This window comes from Microtus ochrogaster, chromosome 1 (assembly GCF_000317375.1).
Source record: "Microtus ochrogaster isolate Prairie Vole_2 chromosome 1, MicOch1.0, whole genome shotgun sequence".
Taxonomy (NCBI): Eukaryota; Metazoa; Chordata; class Mammalia; order Rodentia; family Cricetidae; genus Microtus; species Microtus ochrogaster.
The window spans coordinates 28614571-28632027 of record NC_022009.1 but is presented as its reverse complement, the minus strand read 5'-3'; the positions used below and the strand labels follow the sequence as shown (position 1 = coordinate 28632027).

The window sequence follows — 17457 nt, the reverse complement described above, 5'->3', positions numbered from 1 at the left end:
TGGTGGCACGTGCCTTAATCCTAGCACTCTGAACAGCAGGTTCAAGAGTTCAAGGACATCCTTGCTTACATTGGGAGTTTGAAGCCAGCCTGGGCTATAAGAAACCCCATTCAGAAAAAGAAGAGAGAAATGACTGAACTTAAACATTGTACACTAAATTACTTCTATGTTTGGTAAAAGCCAAGTTTTAAGGTTTTAGTTATATAATTAAATGATTATGTAAATATACAATATGTGACCTTTGGATAGTATAGCAATTTCTGGTTGTTCTTCTCCAGTGGCTTTTTTGTTACTGTTTAGCTGAACTTAGCATTTAATATGAAGCTTTAGTTTAATTGTATTTCTAAAGTCATCATCTCTAATGAGAAATATGCTCAAAAGCTGCTTGGTCTTGCTGCTGCTAAAAGAGACTGTGTTATTTAAACTCTGTCAGTACAGGACACACTTCAGCCATTTTTAGTCATGTTTGGAAATAGCCAAAGATGGTTCTTTCTGTATGTATTCCTGCCTGAAACAATGAGTGAGCTTGGTACTAGGTAAGGAAATTCATTTAATGCGTGTCATTTCATTGTCAGCTGAAGAAGAAGCTGCGAAAAGACGACAGATGCAGGAAGCAGAGATGGTTTATCAGGCTGGGATGAAGATACTGAACGGAAGCAATCGGAAGAGCCAGAAGAGAGAGTAGGTCGCACTGTCCACCGTTCTTCTCAGCACAGGCCCTGTTGAGGAAACCTTAATATGTTTTGGGCAGACTTTAACTCATTTGGATGAAATTATACATATTGACCAAAACGCTGAACAGTGAGAAAAATGGCAATAGTATATTGTAGTTGGTTCTAAGAACTAAGAATGAATACGCTGTTCTGAATTCAAAAATGACATAAACAAAAGGAACTGTCACTAGATGCGTTGAAATTTTTTGTTCTACTTTGACATTTCCATATAGAACGTTATTCTCTGAAAGAATTACAGCATTTTATGTCTGTTTGATTCCTGCTGGTTTTGTTAGTCTATGCAGAGTGAAAAAATTTTGAGTTATTTATGTATTTACCTGGCATCATTACAATTTTCCATTACAAATCTTGCTAACCTGCTTATTAGCTTTTCAGTCATTGTTAGTGTAATTAGATAATTTCATGATGCTAGACATAAGCTAAATCAAACTCTCCAGGATATTTTCTCTATATATAATAACATGATATAGTAGGATTAGTGGGTTGGGATTTCTCACTATAAAATAAGAAAATTGCAATCCATTTTAGTAAGGAAAAATCTTTAAATGACTGTTCTGAAAACACAGCTGACTTTTTGTTTGATTGTTTCTTTTAAAGAGCGTATCGGTATCTTCAAAAGGCAGCAGGCATGAATCACACCAAAGCCCTGGAGAGAGTGTCCTATGCTCTTCTGTTTGGTGATTACCTCACACAGAATATCCCGGCAGCTAAAGAGATGTTTGAGAAACTGACTGAGGAAGGTTCTCCCAAAGGACAAACTGTAAGTGCGGCTCCAATAGAGAACCTCTGCACACAATACTTTGTTTGTTTGTTTGAGGGCGGTGTTTATGTGGGGGTGTTTTTGCCTGCTTGAGTATCTGTGCACCGCTTGTGTGCCTGGTGCTCAAGGCGATCAGAAGAGGATGTCCAGTTCCCTGGAACTAGAGTTACAGGTAGTTGTGAGCCACTATGTGGGTTCAAGAATCAATCCCAGGTCCTCTGGAAGAATAGCCAGTGCTCTCTCTAGCCCCCACCTCTTTTTAATTTATTCTAATAAAATGTGGATGTGTGTTTATCTATATACATGTGAGTGCAGGAGCCAAGGGACATGGATGCTGAGAATTGAACTCAGGTCTCTGAAGGAGCAACACATGCTCTTAATTGCTAAGCCATCCCTCCAATCTCTCTCCCGCACTCAGCACTTAATCCTAATAGCCATTTGTATCCTGACTTTTTTCAACAACAGAAGACTGGATGACAACATATCTCTAATTACTAATTTTTTGACAGACCATTTTACTTGTTTTCTTAGATATTTATTTTCCTTCATCTAAGAACTTTTATGGTCAATGAAGATAATTTTATAGCTGCATCTTACCGCAAATTCTTTTGTAGTTTTGCAGTATTAAATCTATAGACAGTGAAATCTGAAGAGCAGTTCAATAGAGCAGCAATTCTGTTTATCTGAAATTATTTCCCATAGGATTTTCTCCCAAAGTTAGCCTTCATTTTTTAATGTGTGTGGAGAGGAAGGTGTGAATGTGTGTGTGTGTGTGTGTGTGTGTGTGTGTGTGTGTGTGTGTGTGTGAGAGAGAGAGACAGAGACAGAGACAGACAGAGAGAGAGAGACAGAGACAGAGAGAGATTGATTCGAGGGTGTTTTAGGAGATCAGGAGATGGTATCAAATACATGCAGGTGGTTGTGAGCCACCTCCCATGGGTGCTAGGATCTGAGCTCTGGTCCTTGTGACAGAACAGCAAGCGTGCCTAGCAACTAAGCCATCCATCTCTCCAGCCCAATATTGATACTTTAAAAAAAAAAAAGTAATATGAAATGTTTTAGGACTGGGAATATAGCCAAGAAGAGCATTTGCCTGGCGTGTACAAAGCCCTAGGTCCAATCTCCTAGTACTATACTTCATACAAACACATACATACATACACACACACATACAAACACACACATTCTCTCCCTCTCTCTGTTGTGTGTGTGTCTTTCTCTCTCTCTCTCCCTCTCTCCATCCTTCCAGCCTATAAATGCTCATAATATATTGTTACAGCACTGAGCTCAAAAAATTTCCTTATTCTGATTTTGTCAAAGCAAGTGTCCATCACAGCATTACATTTTAGTTGTTATTTCTAATGTAGCTCTTTATCTGATTGGTTTGTTTCTGTGTTAGAGGTAGATACAGTTTTTCTGTAACATGTTCTGCCTGCGTTTGTCCTCATTTCAGCATCTATTCATTAATTTTTCTATTACCTGTATTTTCTGTAGGCCAGATATCACAGCTAAAGGCTAATAAATTGAAGTAACTATTTTTAGCTAGGCTGCATTATAGGTGAATTTCAATACCACATTGAACTACATGCATTGATAACACATCTTCGTTACATTATCAATAGAAATATAAAGAACGCAAAGATTGCCTAGGCTTAAGAGGCCATGTAGGGGAATGGAGAGATAGCTCAAGTGTTAAGAGCAGCACTGGCTGCTCATCCAGAGAACCAGGATTCGATTTCAAGCACTTACCCAGTGGCTCACAGCTGTATCTCCTATTCTAGAAGAGCCAGTATTTTCTCTTGGCCTATAAGAGTATTGCACTCACATGGTACATAGACATATATTCAGGCAAAGCACCTATACATATAACATAACATAAATAAATTTTTAAGTTGGCCATCCTGTTTATTTACACTGAATTATAGGTAATTCAGATTTAACAGAATATGAGCTATGCTTAAAAATACATTGTTAGAATACATGGATATTTGTGAAATTATTTTTAAAGATACATTTTCTTCTAAATTATCATTTCTGCAACTTAGAAAAATGCCTGCTTTCCCCTGATCATAATAGAATAAAGCATGTGAGAGACAGTTGTCTTGAGGCTTTATGGCAGCAGGATCATACCCATTATTGTCTGTGAATATTTCTTGGTCTCACTTTTAGTTGTAAACAGATGCGGTCTTAACTGTTTTCCTTATGTGTCTGAAGCTTGTTCCTTTCTTGATTAAATCAGCTTACGTTAGCTGTAAACACTCATACATCATCTTCAGAGGCACTGATGTCTTTTGGCAGCGTTTTGTAGAGTCGTCCACCTCTGCAGTGTCACTGCATTCGTACCTCCCCCAGCACTCTTGCTGTACTCATCAAGTTTAGCTGATGCAGCGAGCAGAGACTTTGTGCTCGCCAGATTAGACTGAGCTCTTTTTTCTGCCTGGGTGGCTTTCTTACAAATGGTGACTCCTGGGCAATAGTCGACCTCCTCTGCAGACATATCTAGAATCATAGTCTTACCTAGCTGCAAGAGAGGCTGAGATGTGCATGAGCTCACAGACTCTACCATGCTGTCCTTACCACTGTGTGTCATCAGGATGGTGCACAGAAGAGAAGGTGGACCCTCATCAGTACATTGTTTGGAGGTGGCTTCCTCAGGAATTCATGTTCTTCAAAGCAACCCTTGACCACTTGGTGTCTCTTCATACCTGAGACCACTTCTCCTGGGACTCTTGTCCTTTTTCATCCCTCTTGCAGAGAAAGAAATATGTTGATATAATAGCACAGAAGATATTTTATCTTCATAAAAGCTAAAAAGAATGAAGTAAGAACCAGGTTTAAGTGTGTTCAGCTTTGTTTCACTAGTAATGTCTTCTTAACTTTCCATTGACCTTCTAACTAAACTTAATGACTTGATTAAAGTTGTACTCAGCTATGTGGTTTGTAAAAGCCTGAATGTATTGCTCTGGCTATTTTACTGAATGTCAGCATAGTTGTAGTCAAACCTTTTCATATTTAAAGATTCCTGACTCTTCTCTGTGTAAAACTGTGTATGTCTTCACCAAAATAAGAATATTTACTTTTCCTCTTTTTACCTCAGGCTCTTGGCTTTCTCTACGCCTCTGGACTTGGTGTTAATTCAAGTCAGGCAAAGGTAACGTTATTGAAGTTTTACTATATATTAAATTTGGAATTGAATAAGCCCTGGCCTGTGTTAACTTATATATCTGCTATTTCACAGGCTCTTGTATATTATACTTTTGGAGCTCTTGGAGGCAATCTGATAGCCCACATGGTTTTGGTAAGTATGAACTTTAAGACAACGTACATTAAAAGTTAAAATCTGTGTTTGCAGTAGCCATAAGTTTCTGACTTATGTCCACCACATCCTCAGGTCACATACATCACTTAGAGACACAAAATCTGTCCACCAATTTCTTTTTGTGCTAAGGGCCTTAAGTATCTTATATGTTCAATTTGGGATAGGTCACATGACCTGTGATACATCATAGATATTATGTTTTAAATGAGTATGAATTCCTTGTTGCAAGAATGTAAAGGCTGAACTGAGTGGACATGAAACTCAAAGCAGGAAACCAGTCCAGCACTGAGAAAGGCTCCAGATTTGGTTACTGACAAGGCAGACAAGAATAGTATAGTTTTCCAGCCATCCGGGAAATCATAGATAATTTCAAAAGTCATCACTGAGTGATTGTCAAGATCAGATTAGATGTTTAGGTAGACAGACAGCCTGAAGAGTAGAATGCTGGCAGTTGATAAGCAGGGCAGATAGGAATCCAGCCAAATAGCCAAGTTGTGCCAGGAACTTGGGCCCTCTCTGTCCTGGGCTTAGCCACTGAAGGAGTTGAAGGAAATGGAAAGCAGAGATGCTGGGCTTCCTAAACATCTCTCTCTGATTTCAGTGTTGTCTTTGTTTAATCTATGCTACCATCTCAGAGAGTAGCTGAAAACCACCTTCAGATAAATTTTTTAGGTAGTTTGGTTTTTAGGGGGGAAGGGTTGGTTTTGTGGGTTTTTTGTTTGTTTGCTTGTCTTGGTGTTGTTACAGCTTTTGAGACAGGGGTCTCTGTAAGTAGTCTTAGCTGGCCTGGAACTCCTTAGAGACTAGGCTAGTCGTAAACTCACAGAGATCTACCTTCCTTTGCCACCATACCTAGCTCAGGCAAATTTTTAAGAAATATGAAACAATTTTGTGTGGCAAATATATATGAAATGCTTTAAATTACCAACTTTTTTAAAACAATGGCTTTAGAATCAGAGCATGTTGTGCATATGGCTCTATAGTAATGCAGCAAGGACTGCTAAAGCTTATGACGTTTTGAGTCCATTCAGATTTCAGACAGCTCCTTCCTGCTCCCCCACTCCCATCAGTCTGTAGCCGTTAGTGGTGAGAACACCTTGTTCTTGTTCCGATGATATCTAAAATAAGACTGACAGTGGTTGTGAGTGAAAACTTGATGAGGACTGTGTCCACCCTTCTTTCATGAAGTTCATGGCACTCACGTGGTTGCTCTAGGAATGTTCTTGTCTCGTGCTTAGCTATAACCTGCGTGTTGGAGTGTGTGGATTGAAGGAGAGCAGAATTATAGTCTGAGTGTGGTTGGCTGTATGTGTCACAAGAACACCATGGTGCTGTTGTCTTCTCACACAAGGGTGTCTTACAGGGTTACCGCTACTGGGCCGGCATCGGAGTCCTCCAGAGTTGTGAGTCGGCACTGACCCATTATCGCCTTGTTGCCAATCATGGTACCTATCTTGTTTTCATCTTTCATGCTCTAGAAAAAAATACATAATTAATTTGAAGTATATATATATATATATATATGTTTTGGTTGTAGAAGTTCAGATATTGCAAATGACTCTTTGAATTGAACTTACCTTTTAACTACTTTAATTATCAAGAAAGTCATTCCTTTCACCACTTTGTTCTTAAACATTTGTAGTAGAAGTCTGGTTTATTAGTGGGTTGTTATGTAGACTGCCACAAAAATGGTGCCATTAGCGCCATGTCTGCCCACATCTGCTTGCTGCAGTTGTGGACTTGCTCCTCTGACTTCACCTCGCATTCCTATTTGTCCTCCTCTGCCAGTTGCCAGCGATATCTCCCTAACTGGAGGCTCTGTGGTCCAGAGAATACGGCTGCCTGATGAAGTGGAAAACCCAGGGATGAACAGTGGGATGCTGGAAGAAGATTTGATCCAGTATTACCAGTTCCTAGCTGAGAAGGGTGATGTCCAAGCACAGGTGTGTGTTAGCATCAGGCAGTCTCCTGCTGCCTTGTCTGCTTCATGGGGTTGGGGGGGCAAGCACCCCCATCTGTAAGTAATGTTGTCTTTGCTCTGAGTAATTATTAGCTTTGTCCTAGATCACCACTGGATTTTTTAGAAAAAGAACGTCCCACACACTCAACACTTTCTTCCTATTAAAATCACAGCTGTTTGAGATACATGCAAATAAGTACTAAGAATAGGTTGAAAGCTCACAGAAGGAAGTCTTAAGTTAAAGCTGTAGTGAATAGCAGATCTGAACATTACTCGTGGAATTGAGAATACAACTATCCTGTCCATTTTAAAAGTCTTTTACACTGGGGTATATTTTGGTTTAAATGTTTTCTGCTACTTGCTTCCTTTATCTTGCTTTTCTACATTCCCTTTCCTCTGCTTTCTTGGCCTTGTTTTTGGTGGTTACTGCTGTTGCCTCTCCTCCTCCATGACCCAGACAGTTGGGCCTTCTTTGTGTTACCTAGAGATGCCCACACAGCTCCACCTCTAGTCTAATGGATAGATACGTTACCATTCCCGGGACAACACCGACCGCAGACTGTTCTGAATGTGATGACTTCTGCGTGGTTTTGTGAACCTCACCTTTCTCTTTTATACAGCTCATATGAGTTTAAATTTACTCGCGGGTTTGTCTTTTCTTGTTTTTATTTCTTCATGTCTAAGCTTCTTGGATAATTGTCTTCATTCGCTTAAGACATCCTTTAGTATTTCCTTTAGAGCATGTTCACTGAGTTAAGTATAATTCATCTAAAAACTTTTAGGAACCAGGGAGGGTGATGCCTCAATAGATGAAACACTTGTTGTACAGTGTGAGGAACAGAGTTCATGTGCCCAGAACCCACAAAAATGCCAGGTGGGTGTGCTTCCTGCCTACAGTTCTAGCCCTCAGAAGGCAGCGACAAGACCCCCAGAGCAAGCTGGCTGGCTAGAGTGATCTTGTGGGTGATCTGTGGGTTCAACTGAGAGGACTTGCCTCCATGAATAAAATACAGAACAATTGAGGAAGAATCCTGAAATTGACTTCAGGCCTCCACCTGCATACGTGTGCTCTTACATACATGTGAACATACATCCTCGGAAACACTGCATGTGTGTACAAAAGAATACTGTTTGCTTCAGAAGAATGCTGTTTATTTTAAAGCATGCCTTTTTAGTTCCTGATAATTTTAGGATAATTAAAACAGAATAGATACTCAGGATTATGGACTAGGTTTCTAGTCTTTTGATTAATATAAACAGAGCCTTTTTACAGCCAACTGTGGGTCTGATTTTAATTGTATGGCAGATGTTCACTTTCACATTTACATCCTTTTTGTTGCTTCTCAGGTTGGTCTGGGCCAGCTGCATCTGCATGGAGGGCGTGGAGTGGAACAGAATCACCAGGTAACCACCCTGTAGTGAGGCTTTTCTCCCATTGGAAATGGGAGCAAAATGGTGCTGTGTGGGTGTTCTTTATAAGTCAGGCTTTCTAAACATCTGTCACAAGTGAGCTCTCAACACCTACCTGATGGCTGATAAACACATGAAAAGACGTCAGAAAGACCAGTGTGTGTGTGTGTGTGTGTGTGTGTGTGTGTGTGTATTTCTCTATGTCATGCGTGTGCAGATGCCAGTGCAGAGGCCTGAAAAGGGTGTCAGATACTCTGAAGCTGGATTACAGGCATGAATGCTGGAGACTGTACTCAAGTCCTGGGGAAGAATGCAGCATGTGCCCTCAACTGCCTCAATCTCAGATTGTACTACTTTTAAACTTAGCTCTTAGTACTGCCCAAACACATAGACACTTCTCCATTTCTTTGTTGTTGTTGTTGTTTTTAAGTATATAGTAGAGTAAATCTTAGACACCTTTTGGGTCTGGAGAGGCCAGCAGTTAAGACTGCTTGCTGCCCTTACAGAGAACCTGAGTTCTGTGCCCAGCACCCAGCAGTTAAGAGCGCTTGCTGCCCTTACAGAGAACCTGAGTTCTGTGCCCAGCACTCATGTCCACAGTTTAGAGCTGCCTGTAACTCCAGTTCCAGAGGATCTGACAGTCTTCAGGGCCCTGAGTTACCCACACTCAGATACACGCACACATACTCGAAATTAAAAATTAATTTTTTTCAAAGAGCAAAAGGAAGCCATCAAAAAAGACAACTTTTAAAGACTATAGGGCTGAGGAAGATGTTATTTATTACAAATCAGAAGCATCCAACTACCCAGGCTGATACAGCTACTTACCGAGTTTTACCTGCCTTCTGTTTTACCTGCCTATGACTCATCTCTTCCCCTCTCTCCATTATACCTGTCACTCAAGTGAGTCACCTGTCACCTGCAATTTCTGTAAACCCAGCATCTGATCCTTTGTTCACCTAGAACTTCCCAATGCTCTGTGGGTTCCAGCAGCTTAAAGATTTGCCCTTTTTTTTTTTTTTTTGGTTTTTTGAGACAGGGTTTCTCTGTGGTTTTGGAGCCTGTCCTGGAACTAGCTCTTGTAGACCAGGCTGGTCTCGAACTCACATAGATCTCTGCCTCCCAAGTGCTGGGATTAAAGGCGTGCGCCACCACCGCCCAAGACCTCATTCCAGCCCCTACCTCTCCAGTCCCTTGCTAAGTCACAAGCACACAGAATTTTCTAAGGTCTCTGAACCTATTGAGAGCCTCTTTCTCATGACTTCAGTGATGTCAACCCCTCTGTCTGTGGTGACTGTCACCCCAGCTGCTTTGCTTATACAGTAATTCCTACCCATCACTCCCTTAGCCCCATCCCCACTCCAGAGAAAGGTCACATATGACAAAGGATGGCTGAAAAATAGTGCTCTTTGTGGTCCTTGTCCAAAGCAAATTGGTTGGTTACCTAAACTTTTTCTGTGCTACAGCATAAGTTCAAGAGAGCACAGTCATGTCTGCCTTGTTACCACTTTATTCCAACCCCCGGCAGAGCCTAGCTCATAGGAAGTTCTCTAGAAGTATGTGTCAAATCTACAAAACTCTTATTTTGCTGCCATACCAATTAACTATGTCAAGTAAAGTTATTTCACCTTTAAGAATGAAATTGTCACAAAGACACTTATCACTCACGGTGCCAAGTACCTGTGGGTTTTTTTTTTTTTTTTTAATCAGGCAGCTGCTTGTCTCTTGGTCACTAAAATGTATGCTACACGCTGCTATTTAACAAAATAACGAGAGCGCAGGATTCTGAGGTAGTTTGCCCCAGAGCTCTTACATAGTGAGAACTGGGAGTGTTCTTGTGCTGTGTACTGCTTCCCTTAAAGCACCTCCACAATGGGAGGATATTTCACCAGCCTCACAAGAGAAAGAGTAGTATTTTCCAGTGCATGTTTGCGTTAATTCAACAAACATTTCAGTTCCTACCACATGCCAGTCACTGCCAGGTTCCAAATGCAGTACTGAATGGAAAGCTTTGGTCATTGTCCTTGCTGGAGTTTCAAATCCAGTGGAATATTGGTTCCTTTTTAAATGACCGCACCAACAAATAGCAAGCATTTAAAGTTGTCGTGGCTGTATCAAAGCAGAATCAAGGGGTATAATAAGTAAGGGAGAGAGATCCAGCTGTCAGGGAAGACTTCTTAAGGGAGAAGGAGGTGGCATGTTGACACTGGAGGTAGAGCCATTCCAGGACAAAAGGAACACCATGTGTCCTGGCCCTGGAGCAGAAGGGAACAGGGCTGGCCATGGCGCTGACATCATAGGACATAATGTAGTTCTGAGACAGGTGGCATTTGTTCTTACCAGCTGTACTAAGGGGCTCTTACAGCCAGCATGTTCAGATTTGAAAACGTTGACTTTTGCTTCCATGTGGAAAATGAGTTAGTAGAATCCCAAAATATAGTCAATCAGGGAAATCAAAGAGGAGACTATTCCAGAGGTTCGTGTGAAAGAAAATATAATGTGTAGTAGAGCCGTGGTACCGGCAGTTAGTAGATGGATTTGACATATACTTTGTCAGTTCCGTGATTAGACTAGTTTGGCACCAGAAACAAATTTCTAAGTTGCCAGCATCTAGATGGTATGTGAAACCATGGAGTAGATAAGGCTGCTTTAAGAGCATACGTGAGAATGGTGTCATCAGGTGCCCCTTGTAGAGCTTAAGTATAGAGAGCAGATGATAGATGATAGCAAAGGTGGCTACAGATGGCGCAGGTACAGATGAGATTAAGGAAGGCAGGAAAGGATGCATGTGACGCCAAGCCAAGGAGTGTTTCCCGGAGAGTGAAGTAGACTCCAGCAGATGCCGCAGAGAGGTGGACTGAGAGAAGAGCTCCTTTCTGGAGCAGTTGGTGGAAGGCACTCAAGCTTGCAGAGCAGAGTGAAGTCCTGAGAGGACCCATTGAGAAGCTGCGCTGGGAGCGAAGTCACGAATGGGTATCCATCCCACTGAAGAGGAATGAAACTCAGGAGAAAAAATGCATCTTGTATGTTTTTTTATTAATAGGTTAGAAGAATTTACTTGAATGAAAAAAGATTAGAAAAAGAAGAGATTAAATCATCAACAGGAGTGAGGCATACCAGTGATATAAGTTCCTTAACAAAGGTGTAAGCACTGAGTTGCCGGGGATGGTAATGAAGATCTTCCAGCACCAGTGGGTTTAGTTATATGACTCTAAATACAGCCAAAAACTTTCTCTAAGTAATACAAAAGGGAATTGCATTCCAGAATATGCCCTATATCTTGGGAATGTCTGTTAGGGTATTTTTGTTGTTGTTGTTGTTTGGGTTTTTTGTTGTGTTGTGTTTCGTTTCTCCCAGGTCCTAGTAAAGCAGACAGTGAAGCTGCGCTGCCTAAAGCTTATTTAAATTGCCTGTGATAAAAACACCCTCTTACCTGGGAACTTTAGGGAACACAAGACGTTTATTTGTGGTCATAAAAACATCTAGGTACATGCATTTCTGCTTGAAATTCTGATAACTGGATATTCTTGGTTTTTAAGCTGCTTTACTATAACGAGATCTTTTTTTCCCCGGTTTTCCTGAAATAAGTGTTTTGGTTAGGAACTAAATATTTTTATGAATTCTTCTTTCACAGAGAGCATTTGACTACTTCAACTTAGCAGCAAATGCTGGTAATTCACATGCGATGGCCTTCCTGGGAAAGGTACTGTGTACTCTGCAGTTATGTCATGTGACAGCAAAATAGAATTTGCAATGCACGTGTATCGCATCCTGTCTCCATACAGTGCTGTATGAGCCCTCTCAGACCGCTTAGACATAGTGTAGTGCTTACTTCTAAGTGATTCACTGTCTGAGCTCCTACTACTGTATCAGGTATATGCAATGATGAGGGCTCCAGACTGTGTTACACACGGGGTTTTGCTAAGACTCATAGTTATCTACTTCTTTTCATAAGTGAATGAAAGAATTTTTTTGGCATTTGTCTGCAGATCTTTTCGTTGTCTTAAATATGACAGCTGTGAGCACCTTTCTGTGTAGTTTTTTCTGGAGCAAGGAAGTATTTACATGTAAAAACTACTGAATAGATTCTGTGTCTGGGAAGGATTCCCTTTTCATCATTTTAACATTAATACAGGGTAAACTGACAGTTGTTCATGTATAACCAAATCCTAAGGTAAGGAAGATCAGATGGAGTCTAAGGATTTTACAGATAAGACAACCTCATCCAGACTTACCACACGATCACAGCTAGCTCCTGTGAGCTGGAACATTGTGAGCAGGCGTTCCAGTGTTGTATAGTATGAGCCGTGTGGGTGCTACGGTGGTAAGGATCTCAGCCTTCCAGCACCAGAACACAGGAATCTTTTTTTCTTCATCTGTTTTTGTTAAGAATTTTAAATCTCTTTATTTCGAACAGTTTTACTTTTTCTTTGTTGCTAATTAACCCTCGATCTAAAGGCAGCCTTAGTGTTGTTGTTTCCTTAATGTATTATATGAATGAGAAGCAATGTTGACGTTTGTTTTCCTTTCTTTGAAAGTCTTATCTGATCCTGTAACTAGTTAAGTGTTTATACCTTGTTAAATAACTTTTTAGCTACATGTTTTTGTGTGTGTGCGCACATGGAATATGTGTGTGTAGGTGTGTGCCTGTATATAAAGACCAGAAAATAGTCTTGGGTATCATGGACCTTATTTTTGAAACAGGCTCTTTCATTGGCCTGGAACTTAATAAGTAGGCTGGATTAGCTGTCCAGCATACAGACAGAAGCAAATGTAATTTTTAAAAATCTTTTAAGAGTTCTTGATGCAGTCATTATCCTGCTTTCTATATTCAAATCTATACCTAAATCATATATTTAGTAGAATACCAAATACTTAAAAATATATAAGTATTTACCAATAAATGTTTGTTTTAAATTCTACACTTTCCTATAGAGAATTCTAAACTTTATGGGACAATTCCATGTGAGCTAATAAAAATGAGATGAGAAATGGAAACAAAAATGTATCTGGAGAAAGGGTAACAAGTCCACCTGAAATTGGGGTCTGTTTTCCAGATGTATTCTGAAGGAAGTGATGTCGTGCCTCAGAGCAATGAGACAGCACTCCACTACTTCAAGAAAGCCGCTGACATGGTGAGTCTTCCCGACTCAGTGTGCAGACCCTGTGTGTGACCGGTGGTTAGTGACTGGACTGTGTGAAGGATTAATACTGGCCGACCCATGCCCTGAGTTATTGGAAGTATTTACATACACCTGATGAGCTGACTGGAAAAGCTTCTCCAGTAAAAGCAGTTTCTGTTTTAGGAACTAGTGGATGAATCTTAAGTCTGCTTAAATCTCTTTGAAGTATTTCCTAATCAGGAGAGTACTGGTTTTTAGTGATGAAGTTGGGAGTTGCATACCCTACCTCGGTTGCAAGTTTGAAAGCTGCAAAATCCAGTTCCACCGACAACCGTGACACACAGTTTAGACTTTCATTGACCCAGGGGGGAAAAAACACATGTAAGATACTTAAGATAAGACTCTGTTTCCTGTGTGTGCAGTGACCTCTATCCAGCGATGTATGGCTGCACATCACAGCTTCAGTTGAGTGTTGTCCTGAGGGATGTTATGACACATTTCTTTTTAAATGTCATCTATCCCTCCAAGTTTGGGTGAATTCTAGAATTTTCTGTTTTGTATCTCAAAATACTGTCACTAAGCTAGTCTTTAGTATCATTGCTGCTTTTAGTGCATGAGTGTTGACTCTGCTCCACAGTGCTGTCCTTCCTTTTCTGTTAGCACAGGAAGAGACCAGTGAATCAGCAACCCAGATGTGACCTCTTTTAATTTTGGTGAAATGTATTAGTTATATTTGTGTCATAAATTCATGGAAATGATGGTCATAAGTCAAGTCACAAATTTGATCCTGGAGTCATTTAATGTTGTAGTCTTTGATAGCCCTCTGCGTCTAAAGGTCCAGTTAAGTTTACTCTATATGGAAGGAAGAAGCTTGTTTTTATTGGAAACTAATTAAAACCTATTTCAGTATGCTTCAGATTATTTCCTCTGCAGTCATTTATCCTCCCCTGTGTTGTAATGAGCTCTTTCCCCTGTTGTCTGATTTCTCTGTTTTACAGGGCAACCCTGTGGGACAGAGCGGGCTTGGAATGGCCTACCTCTATGGAAGAGGAGTTCAAGTTGTAAGTGTGTGTGTGGCACGCTGAGTTTAGGAAGCAGGCAGCCAGTGCGGGCGGGAGGTAGATGGTTCAGTCCGGAGGAGCCATCATTGCAGCCAGCCCTTTCCTGCTGTCTCCGAGTTGGCTGTTCCCATGCCGTGCCTCACACCTCACGTGTCTTCTTAGGCCAGCTCCATCTCTGGACCATCTGAGGGCTAGCGTTGTTTCCCATTCTCCGTGTCTGCTTTCTACACTCTGCACTCTTCCCATTTCTCCAGGACTTCCTTCCTTGCCCGCTTCCTTACTCAAGGCTAAGAAGGCACTCGAGTCTCCTCTATTTAGAAGAGAGAGGCTTTCCCTTCTGCCCTTTGTTCCTTCTAGCTTCCGCCTCTCTTCTCTCCAGTCCTTCGCTGAAAGCCAAGTGTCTCCAAAGAATGAACCTTAGTAAGCCACTTTAGTTCCTAGTTGTCAGGTTTCTGTCTCATATCCAGGTCACCAGTAACCTCCTAAATGTCAGTGTTATGTCTGCAAGCACTTGTTTGTCCTTGGCCATTGCCTCATGGTAGATGCCCCTGAATCATGATGTTATTCTAACCAACATGCTTTTGGTGTTTGAAACTAAGAACTGAGTTTTTTTTTAACTTACCTATATGTATTCCCTAACATAAAAGACGGTGATATCTTTGACCCCTGATCATTAGAATACCAAAATTCAGAGTAATGTATTTTAATTTGTCCTGTGGTTACATATGATCTGTGGGCTCTAAGAACATAGCATCTTGTAATGTACACGGGAAGGGAAGAAACAAGGAGAAAATCATATTCCTGACCTAATATTAGAAAAATTAAGGTTTAAAGGGCAAAGGTGGTTAGTAAAAAGTTTTTCTTAATTCCTACTCTAGTATTCTATTTGTGTTTATGCTTTCTGAGAGCAAACATAAATTGGTTCACAAAACTCTTACTTGCTTTTCTTCTGAATATGAGACCCTGACTCCCTGTAACCTGAAGCATTAATGACTACTTTTTAAATCATAAAATGGTCTTTTAAGAATATGTATACCTATTCTTACATAGAATGAATCTCTGTACTTCCAAGTTTATTAGTCTTTTGTGCTTTCTAACCATTTGACATCTTGTTCTGCAGAATTATGACCTGGCACTCAAGTATTTCCAGAAAGCTGCTGAACAAGGCTGGGTGGATGGGCAGCTGCAGCTTGGCTCTATGTACTATAGTAGGTATCTTTGTAGAATTAATGATGAATATACCAGTCTAAACTAGTGTTCCACCAGATGGCACTAGATATAGAATGGGAGACTCGATTTTGGCGAATTAATATTTTACCAGTTCGATGACTTATGCATCTCATTTCTCATTACAATTTATATTAATCGATATTAATATATTAATCTGCAGTGATGAGATTGACATGTATCACTCTGTAATAATCCTGACTTTCACCAGGTTTATTCCTCTTGGAGAAAGTTCTCTGCTGCATCATTAGATCCTGTGTAAGACTCTGCTCGCCTTTCATTGGCTTTTGTTTCCTTTGTCTTGCAGATGGCATTGGAGTCAAGAGAGATTATAAACAGGCCTTGAAGTATTTTAATTTAGCTTCTCAAGGAGGCCATATCTTGGCTTTCTATAACCTAGCACAGATGCATGCCAGCGGCACAGGGGTGATGAGATCCTGTCACACTGCGGTAGAGGTAAGGATTTTCCTGCAGTCTGGCTGTGGGAAATGGGTTTGCCTACTGGGAAGTCCTGCCTTTTCCATTCTGGTCTCTTGACCTGATTCCATCCACAGTAGAAGCTGACTCATCTCACTGGGATTGATATTCTGAAGGAAGAAACGAGATGTATGCATTCTCCCCTCCCTACTTTTTGGTTCCTGTAATAAGCAGTGTTTGTGAAGCTGAGTGTAGGCACCACAGTATCTGTAGCTCTCCTGGAGTATAAGATACCAAGTATCAAACTAAAGATAGGGGAAGGAGCTATGCAAAGGGCGAAGCAGCATCTCTAATCTCCAGCTTCTCTTCAGCACTCACACCTCTCATTGGAGGGACGCTGATAACACTTAGCACTGTTTTGGAAATCTTTCTCTACTTTATTTGGTGTCCTCACTTGTAAAATGGGGGTGTTAGTAGGACTCACCTCACGAACAACTCCTCAGGTAGAAGAATGTGCTGAAACCTGTACTACACAGAAATCACTAGAATAGCTCCTGACCACAGTAAACAATGTGTTGGTTGCTGTTATTTTTTGCAGTGTGTTTGGTTCTAAAGAGTAAGCTGCCAACAAGTCATGGAGCAGAGTTGGTCACCTATGCCCGGATGCAAGTTTGTTTTCTAGACATGCATGTCATTTGTTTTTCCTCTGTTCACAGTTGTTTAAGAATGTGTGTGAGCGAGGCCGCTGGTCAGAGAGGCTTATGACTGCCTACAACAGCTATAAAGACGGGGACTACAATGCCGCAGTGATCCAGTACCTCCTGCTGGCCGAACAGGGCTATGAAGTGGCACAAAGCAATGCAGCCTTCATCCTTGACCAGAGTAAGGTCCACTTTGGTCCTATAGCAGGTTTTACTGCACTCAGCAATGTATTTTCAAAGTGAAAGGAATACAGAACTGCCCTTTCCTCATCCAAATCCCCAGACTCGTCTCAGAATCTAGCTATGGCTAAAACCTGCTCCAAGAAGTAGCATCTTTCTGAATCATTGATTCCTTTAAATCCAGTATCTTCTTCTAATATTTATTTACTCTTCAGACTAGCTTAATTTTATATTTGCTGTGCTCCATGTAGTCATTCTAAATTGCAAATGAAAACCCTTGACTCTTGTTTCATGTCTTTCCTGTAGGGGAAGCAACCATTGTAGGAGAGAATGAAACTTACCCCAGAGCATTGCTGCATTGGAACAGGGCTGCCTCACAAGGTGAGTAACTGATTGTCAAGAGAGTCTTACCCAGGACCCCTCCCTCTGTTGATTTTCATCTCATGAACCCTCAAAGATACCGTTGCTTACCTTGTTTGTGACCAGACTTCATTCTTAAATGAGTAGTTGAGTTGCCAGTCCTTGACTGAACATTTCCGTCACCGTGTAGTTTTTTTTTTTTTTT

The 17457-nt window shown here is 40.8% G+C and overlaps 1 protein-coding gene across 1 annotated transcript in view; it reads left to right on the top strand.

The window, feature by feature from the left end:
• Sel1l (SEL1L, ERAD E3 ligase adaptor subunit) overlaps window positions 1–17457 on the top strand; it is a 44370-nt gene that overhangs the window by 17996 nt on the left and 8917 nt on the right. The window contains exons 5-18 of the mRNA XM_005343421.3: window positions 576–681; window positions 1332–1494; window positions 4592–4645; window positions 4733–4792; window positions 6177–6258; window positions 6602–6756; window positions 8121–8177; window positions 11818–11886; window positions 13241–13318; window positions 14305–14367; window positions 15488–15575; window positions 15902–16050; window positions 16728–16893; window positions 17199–17273. Coding sequence (XP_005343478.1) covers window positions 576–681; window positions 1332–1494; window positions 4592–4645; window positions 4733–4792; window positions 6177–6258; window positions 6602–6756; window positions 8121–8177; window positions 11818–11886; window positions 13241–13318; window positions 14305–14367; window positions 15488–15575; window positions 15902–16050; window positions 16728–16893; window positions 17199–17273 — 1365 coding nt within the window. The remainder of the gene's footprint in view (window positions 1–575; window positions 682–1331; window positions 1495–4591; window positions 4646–4732; window positions 4793–6176; window positions 6259–6601; window positions 6757–8120; window positions 8178–11817; window positions 11887–13240; window positions 13319–14304; window positions 14368–15487; window positions 15576–15901; window positions 16051–16727; window positions 16894–17198; window positions 17274–17457) is intronic.